At 54.8% G+C, this 8762-nt stretch overlaps 1 protein-coding gene across 1 annotated transcript in view; it reads left to right on the forward strand.

The window, feature by feature from the left end:
• The window catches only part of TRAPPC9 (trafficking protein particle complex 9), a 403698-nt gene that overhangs the window by 325609 nt on the left and 69327 nt on the right, over positions 1-8762 (forward strand). Inside the window, exon 20 of the mRNA XM_006879266.1 lies at positions 3736-3826. Within this exon, the coding sequence (XP_006879328.1) occupies positions 3736-3826 (91 nt within the window). The remainder of the gene's footprint in view (positions 1-3735; positions 3827-8762) is intronic.

An 8762-nucleotide genomic window follows, 5' to 3' on the forward strand; every position in this document is an offset into this window, starting at 1 on the left:
ATCCAGATCGTAGTCAGTGAGATGCCGGCTGGTGTTTTCTCGCCTCTGGGAGTCTGCCTTTCAGGGCTTAGCTGCCGGCAGGAACTCGGCACCCAGGCCTTTCGTCCGAGTCTGGGGGCTCCGCCTCCCAGACAGAACCGTGACTCCTCAGGCCAAGTCCCAGGCTCTGGCTTCTACGGGGCAAAGGTGTGCTTGCTGTCCCCCCACATCTGTGCAGCCTCAAGTCACTCCGAAAGGAGACAGGGCAGGCCGTCCTCAGGGCCTGGTGCCATGTCAGCCTGTGTGCGTGGATGTGAGTGTGTGTGTCAGCGTGTGAGGTGTGTGTGCACGTGTGTGTGTCAGCACGGAACGTGTGTGCTCTTCATGCATGTGTTATCATGTAGGTGTGTGTCAGGGTATGAGGCATGTTCGTGTGTGTCGGCACAGGGGACATGTGTGCTGTTCATGTGTGTGTTAGCATGTAGGGTGTGTGTCAGGGTATGAGGCATGTTCGTGTGTGTCGGCACAGGGGACATGTGTGCTGTTCATGTATGTGTTACCATGTAGGGTGTGTGTCAGGGTATGAGGAATGTTCATGTGTGTGTGTCAGCATGTGGGGGCACCCATGCATGTCAGCATGTGGGGTGCACGTGTGTATGTTGGCATGAGTGCCAGGGCCTGTGAGTCTGAGTGTCTATGTATGAACATAGCTGAACAGGCCCAGGCGTGAGCTTGCCTCTGTGTGAGCATGCGTCTGCGTGTGCTGGCGTGGCCGTGACCGTGGGTAAGCGTTCATATATTACAGGACAGATGCATACAGCCACAGAGCCCCACCCACAACGAGCCCTGCGTGGTCTGGCCTCTCCTCTGAGCGGCCCACACAGACGTCCCCCAGCCCTCAGGAGAGCCTGCGATGTGCTGTTACTGACTGATGAGAACACCGGGCCCAGAGGGGCCATCTGTGGGTGGGCACTCACTGCCCTCGGTGCCCGGATGCCATGCTGGAAAATGAGAGACATCTCTTGGTTTCCGTTTGATTTCCAGAATATTCTGAAGCCTCCAGACTGGCAATGTGCCAGAGCAGACCTCTCCCTGTGCTGCTCTCTCATGGCCAGGGGTGTCCAGCAGCCTGTGACCTGCAGGCCCTCCGCCAGGCGGGCACTTTCTGAGATGAGGACTCAGTGGCATCAGCATTCTGGAAGTTCACGGTGCAAGTGAGAAAACAAAGTCATGGTAAAGAGGCTCATTAATCATTTAAAGCCATCTTTCCATTAGTGTAATTTCTATTTATGACAATTTGCTAATTCATCTGAGCTGAAGTGGGGCTGGGCTCAGCCGCTGCACCTGGCTGATTCACTCTGGAGCTGCCACGTGCGCATCGAGTCAGCTTCGCAGAACTTCCAAGCCTGAGACCCCAAGAAAGTGAGAGGGAAGGTGTTTGCTGACCTTCTGTGGGTTTCAGAGATTTGCAGGTGAATGTTCTGTGTTCCCAAGATACAAAGAGGATTAACTGTGACGTACGTGAGCTCACTGGTAAACACAGCCTCTGCACCCATGCTGTAATTACATTTAACAACGAATGACGAACATCAGTAAATAAGACATCATCCTTGCTGACACGCTGGGCTGCTTCAAAGCAATACAGGCCTTATCATGGCCTCCTGAGCCCCGCCCCAGCCTTCCATGCCTCATCAGCCTCAGTAAACGTGCGTGAGTATAACAGACACACCAAAACACAGCTGAGCGCGACACTTTCCGCCTGCGTATCTCAGTGATGATCATTTTTCGGGCTGGGCTCTGGAGAAGCAGAACCAATGGAACATATGTATGGACCCCTCTCTGAGGCCTTGCCGTGGGGTTGGCCGTGACTCATAGCTGACCCTCGCTGGTTTCCCCAGGCTGGAAATGGCAGATTGCCCATCTTTCTCTGTGAAGTTGGTGGATTCAAACCAGAGAGCACCACCCGTGGTTCAGGACTGCACAGCCGGAGTTCTCTAACCGCCCATTATCTTCCTAGAGGCAGAAGGACAGTTGTCTGAAGCACGTCACTCCCCCTTAGGGCTGGCCAGCCCCAGGCCCACGGATGGTCTCAGAAGGTGCCTTCCCTGACTCCTGCGGTGGAAGCTGACGGATCAAGTCTGAAGAACCAGAGAGACAGTGAGCTAGGTGCAGAATCCAGACTGGGCAGAGTCAGGGAGCTCTGCGGGCTTCCTTAGATACTGAATGCCGGGGAACCCCCTCAACAGAGAGACTCACCAGACTTCATCAAGGGCATTGCCTCGTCTTAACTGCCAAAACCTAGAATCGGAGGCTGTGAATCTGTTAGGGGAGAGCCTGTCCACCTACATCCTGAGAAGCAGGCTGGTGGATTTGAATCTCTGACCTTCTAGTTAGCAGCCACCATGTGTAATGGACAATGCCTCCAGAACTCCTTTTGCAAAGTGAAAGCTAAGAACACACTGCTGTTGTGTGAGCACCATCCACTGTCCCTCGTAGTGGCCGCCAGTGGCTTTCCAGGGATGCACAGCACACGGGAGAAGACTGTCCATCTTTCTCCCTTGGAACAGTTGGGGGGTGGGGATGTCATGCAGCCAAACGTGCCACTTTGGGGTTAGCAGCACCGCTCGTGTGGTCAGTGCCTCGGAGCCCGCACAGTGCCATCACAACAGAGCAGTGACATCTGCAGGGCAGACACAGCTGTGTGCGTGCAGAGTTCTCCTGAGAAACTCTTTGACCAGCATGTGTAATGGGGTTGGTTTCCCTTAGAGACCTGAAGCCAGCAGAGGTGATGGCATTCTCCTGAGGGGAGGAGGGGACACTGTGCAGTAGAGACTCTGGATGGAGTGGGGTAACCGGAGGGGTCTACTGCATGCACTCCTCATTGCAGCACACCTCTTCATGACAGCACACTGAGGGGGCTGGCTGTGCCCATTCACACATCAAGGACTCTGAGACCCAGAAAGCTGACGTAACCAGGCCGAAGCTTGTCAGTGGTGGTGCCAGGACTTAAAGATGACGTGTACCTGAAACTCCTGAGAGTAGAGAGGGACCTGATAGGACCTTGGGGTTCCAGGTCCCCAATGTGACCTCAGACCTTCAGGCCCAGCAGAGTAGCTCTTGGGTTCTGACTGGGGGCTCACAAGGAAAACAGATTGGAGTAGAATGGAACAAAAAGTGTGGGAGCTGAAAGTGCATCCTGGGAGCATCAGCACAGCTGAGGTATGAGGATGCGGGACACAACACTTTTGGAGCTATTGTGGCTGTATTCCTGGGGATCCTGCGTTGCATGTGTGTTGAAAAGCAGTCCTTTATTTCGCAGGCCCCCCTTTCCACCACAGATTTGGGGGCGAGGGAAAAGGCTTGCCAGGTCTGAATCCTCACTCTTCCTCATCGTCCTAGCCAGGGGCAGGGGTGTGTTTGTGGGAGCAAGCTCTGGTGGGGCTCACGTTGGAGGGTGACCTCACTAAGTATCTGAACTGCCTGCACCCTGGGGACACCACGGGGGAGTGGCTGTCAAGAACGAGGTTTCTAGTCTTGCAGAGCCTGAGGCTGGAAGTCACAGTTCGACCATAGCTGTGGGGGAGTCGGTGGTGGTCCAGGGATTCCTTGTCCACCCTCTGTGGGACCTCAGCTGCTGGACGGGGCAACCCCATTAACATAGTTATAATCCCTTCCCAGCAGGGTCAGGCATCAGGATGTGTTTCAGAGGCATGTCCTTGTGGGGCTCAGGTCCGAGTTTTCCTTGACAGCACACACCCATCCCTCAAGCGCCGCGGGGAGGCGAGCGTGGAGGGGCTGCTCACTCAGCTGGTCCTGGAGCACCTGCAGCTGGCCCCACTGCAGTGGGGTGAGTATGTGCGCGCTGGCCAAGCAGGGCGTGTGGACGTGCGTGCTGGGGGCTACCTGTGCAGCGGTGTGCACGCACTGAGCGAGTAGGGGGTGTGCACATGCGTTCTGGAGGGTACTTGGGTGTGCGTGCGCTGGCCGAGTAGGGGGTGTGGACGTGCGTGCTGGAGGGTACTTGGGGGTGCGTGCGCTGGCCGAGTAGGGGTATGGACTTGTGTGCTGGGGATACTTGTGGTGGGGTACATGTGCTTTGTGAGTGGGGGTGTGGATGTGCTTTCTGGAGGGTACTTGGGGGTGCATGCCCTGGGTGAGTAGGGGTGTGGACATGCGTGCCAGGGGGGTACGTGTGCATTGTATATGTTTATGCGCTGGACAGTAGGGAGTGTGGGCGTGTGCGCTGGGGGGTCTTGGGGGGGTACGTGTGCTGGGTGAGTGGGGGTGTGTACATGCGTGCGGGGGGTATTTGTGTGCTGCGTTTGTGCACATGCACACGTGTGCACTCAGTTGGGTGTGCTGGAGGCCTCCTGTGAAGGTGACACCACATGCTGGCACGGGTACCAGGGACACCAGCTATTGGTTCCTGTCTACTGTTGGCCCCACACAGGCTCAGGACTGTGTGGTCAGGCGCAGCTGCAGGTGGCACAGAGGAACTCCTTGAGTCCAGTTGCTGGCCAGTTGGCCATCTCCCCAGCACCAGCCACTGGCCTCCCAGCCGTGTCAGCAGGTGCGTTGGGACTCTCAGCCTTCCGGATGTTCTCTTGGATTGGCCATAGTGGCTTCTGACTGGTCAGTCTGCAGTCAGTTTTGTGAATACTGTCACTGAGCCTTGTTTGCAGCCTCTGAAAGGCCACCACAGTGGAGACTGTGTTAGCTGTCACTGTGTTGGTGCTGGCCCCTCGTGACATCAGGTGTGATGAATGTTGGTCAGACTACTCGACATTGGGCCCAGTTTGAGCACTTACCTGCTGCTGCCCCTGGGGACCCCGGCCTAACAAGTGGCTTCATGAAGCGTTCTGGACACGTAGCTCTGAGTCAGGTCGTGCCCAGTGGTGGGTTGCAGGATGCAGGTTTATTACTCTTGGAAACGACTGCTGCTTGTCTTCTGCCTGGGGTCTAGTGCTGATGGTCAGCTGGGAATGTGGAGCCTTTCTGTTTGTCTTTACCCAAGAATTCACTGAAAATGGGTACCTAGTAAGACCCTTCTGTTCGTGTGCTGGAGTCCTGAATCTTGAAGGGAAAGCAGACTTCCCGATCCATTGCTCTGGTCCCTTTTGAGACCCTTTGGGCTGCCCTGTGGCTGCCTCTGAGCCCTGATTCTGTCGTCCTGTGAAGAAAGGTGTGTGGGCTCCTCTCCAGCACTTTGCTGGTTGGAAGGTCCTGGCTCATGCCCATTGGGGCACAGCCAGCTGCTGACTGACCTGGACAGCCTTGGGCTCAGGCCTGGGACCCTCCAGCCCTCAGGGTTGAGACCAGCTGGGAGCCAGCCCTTCTGGAGGAGGGGAGTCCATCTGGCTGACACACAGGACTCTGAGGCAGGTGATTGCCAGGAGGTCACAGCCCAACACACCAGGAGCCAGCCTAGTTCTGCCTCTCAATGCTCCCTCATCAGAGTCCTTCAGGAACATTCTCCGAGCCTGTTTCTCCATTTGTAATATGGGTACTGAGATGTCCATCTCCTGGGGCCTGGCTTGAGTGAGTACCTGTGAGTCCAGCAGGCCAGTGGCCGCTGGACACTCAGACATGGGTGGAAGGAAGTTCACTCAGCAGGTGTTGTAGCTGCCCTGGTGAGTGACAAGCAGAGGTAATCAGAATGATGGTCAGGGTCACAGTGCTGGGAAGGAGGTTGGCGTCTGGGTGTGGAACCTTAGGGTGGGTCCTGGGAACCAGGGAAAGAAGGGGCAGAGCCGGGGCTGTCCTGTACCAGGTGCCAGGGTCCATGTATGCTGACTGGTCATGCAGGCCTGGCACGCGGATCCCACGGACCCCTGTGCGCCATGCTGGGTGGAACACCCCGGTGCCACTGTGCCTCCCCCTCCCCTTTCCACCACGTTCGCTCAACAGTCCTTCTTCACGTGCTGCTCGCTGACTCCCAGGAGCTCATCATGACATCCTTCTCTTCAGTACTCATACCCACCCCCCATCACGGGCCTCAGGCTTCAGGGCCCCGCTTCTTTCACTCCGCACGCACTCTTTCCACAGAGTTACCCCTTAGACTCCCTCATCCCCACTTCCCTTCCATCCTGTGTTTAGCTCCACACAGCTCAGTTTAAAAGAAATGTTGAGTACAAACCAGACCCACTGCCATCGACGAGGCCTCCATCAGCTCCCCGCCTGTCATGTCTGGGAGGAGACTGCTAGCCCCTCTTTCTCCCATAAAGCAGCTAGTGGGTTTGAACCACAGACCTTTCAGCCAGCAGCCTGACAGCTGACCTAGTTGCTCTGTTCCTGGGGTCTCTGTTGTGGGCCTTTTCCATATGAGAAGAGCTGTCAGACATGTCTAGGAAGTCTGTCTGCGGGTTTAGTCCTCAGAATAACCCAGTGATCTACACATCACCCCGTGTAGACTGGCAGAAATTGGGGATCAAAAGTGTTACAGAATTTTTTTCAAAATCATTGTCCCTACTTTACCCTGGTCCTGCTCCCTTTCAGGCAGTGACCAGGTGTAACTCTGTTGTGTGTCTCCACCAGGAGCCCTGCCCTGGTCCTCTGGCCTTCACCTTGTCCTCACAGACCTCACCTGGACCCCTGAGGACCCCAATCTTTCTAGACCATCACCCACCAGGCAGAGGCAGTCTTGGAGGGCGAGCACATGTGTGCCATTTCTCATGGTCCTCGGAGAGAACATGGGACCAGGTGCCAGGTTACCAATCCTGAGACCAGAACTAATAAGAACAGGCTAAAAATATCACACTCCATGGCTTCCAGAGTGGCGCGCAGAGCCAGAGGGGGTCAGATCTCACGTCGTGTGCTGAATTCCTCGAGTAAGAACCATCTCCAGGATAGGGGCTTAGTGACGTCTAATGTATCAATCCACAACCCAGTGGGCTGGGTAAAAAACCATGTTATAGAGCAGGGTTGCAAAAATCAGATTAAACAAGCCTCACCTCGTCACCCAGCAAGGACAAAACATCACAAAGACAGGACAGAACTCCATCACCCCAAAGATCTTGAGGCCCAAGATCTGGTCAAGGTCACCACCGTGGACATCCCCCTGGGACTTTGAGCCTTCATAGGGTTCTCCTAGTGTCTCTGTCATCACATGATGTCCTCTTCTGGACTCTGTGTGCATCTCTGGGTCCACGTCTTTCTCTTTTATAAGATGCCACTCTGAGGGTTCACCCACCTCTGCCAGGGCTTTCTTCCTTTAGCTGCCCTTATCTGACAAGAAAAGCCCATTTCTTCAGATAAGATCAGGGTAGGATGTGAGTGTGTCTCTGGGGCACACGATCCCATCCAGACCCCAGGCCTCACTCTAGGACCAGTGTCCTCTGTGTAGGCATGCAACCATCGCATGGTGTCCTTCATGGTCCAGGGTCTCCAGGTCAGCTGGTGGAAGATGCTGAACCCCACCAGTCTCAGTTCACGGTCTGGGGGCTGGGGATCCCCTGAGAACCTTCATTTCGGTGGCTTTCAGTCGCATGATGGGAAGTAATTGCATCCTGTCCCACCACACTGCAGAACAGCAACCACCAGGCACACTCCTCAGCTCAGCAGAGCTGGCTCAGACTCTAGCCCTGGCCCCTCCCTGATCGCAGACAGTGCGCGCCCTGGGGAAGGGCCAGACCTCTCGGGACAGCTCTCTAGGGCAGGTCTGCCTCAGGACCACAGTGAAGCCGGTGCACAACCATCTGTCTGCTTCGCTCCCGGGGCGGTGCTGGGACCCTCGTTTAACAGCAGCAGGAGGAGGGCACTGAGGGCACCCGCCTGGAAGTCACACAGCAGCATTTGGATCAATATTCGTCGTGCTCAACCCATGAGGCCTGCCCCATGTCACGTCTTCTTAGGTGTTTTCTGTTCCTTAAGTAGAAAAGTGAATTTCAAGATATGTGATTTGCTAAAAATAGGTGACTAGGATTTTTGTCTTTTGTCTTTTTTTTTCCACTGTTTCTCTGCAAGATAAAACCTTTTTAATAAAAACAAAAAACAAAAAAAACCCCAAACTCCTCAAGCCTCCGTCTTGGAGGAGATTTGGTCTCTGTGGATTCACCCCCTCTCCAGACACTCCTGAGAAATGGCTCAAGAGGGAAAAGGCATGCTGTTAGAGATAAGGGGTGGGGTGGGCCATTGGCAGGGGGCTTGTCTTTCTGGCCTTGTGCCCTACAGAACCTCGACAGCCCCTGAGCAGGCTCCATTGGTGGTTGTGCAGGCAAGGGGTTGGGAAAAGTTGGCGTAGAAACAGCCATCCAGGTCCCATCATGTTCCCGCTGTGACTGAGGCGTGCACACGATCATGTGTTCCCGCCTTTACTCGGTCATGTACATGATCATTTGTTACTCCCGTAACTGAATCTTACACGCGATCATTGGTTCCCACCGTGACCGGGTCATGCACGTGACCTTTTGTTAGCGCTGTGCCTGAGTCATGGTCATAATCATTTCTTCCCATCGGGGCCGAGTCACATCCGCAGCCTTTGTTACCAAAATGACTGAGTCATAGACACGATCGTTTGTCACCATCACTGAGTCCTGAACATGACCGTGTGTTCCCACCGTGACTGAGTCACGCACGTGACGATTTGTTGCCACCATTACTCTGTCATTATACCATCATTTGTCACCACTGTGTCTGAGTCATAGACACGATCATTTGTCATTATCACGACTGAGTCACGTACACGATCACGTGTTCCCACCGTGACTGAGTCATGTACACAATCATCCATTACAACATTACTACCATACACATGATCATGTTACTACGATTACTCGGTGATACAC

Source organism: Elephantulus edwardii, unplaced genomic scaffold, assembly GCF_000299155.1.
Source record: "Elephantulus edwardii isolate Elephantulus edwardi_28Jun2011 unplaced genomic scaffold, EleEdw1.0 scaffold00003, whole genome shotgun sequence".
In the NCBI taxonomy this organism is placed as follows: Eukaryota; Metazoa; Chordata; class Mammalia; order Macroscelidea; family Macroscelididae; genus Elephantulus; species Elephantulus edwardii.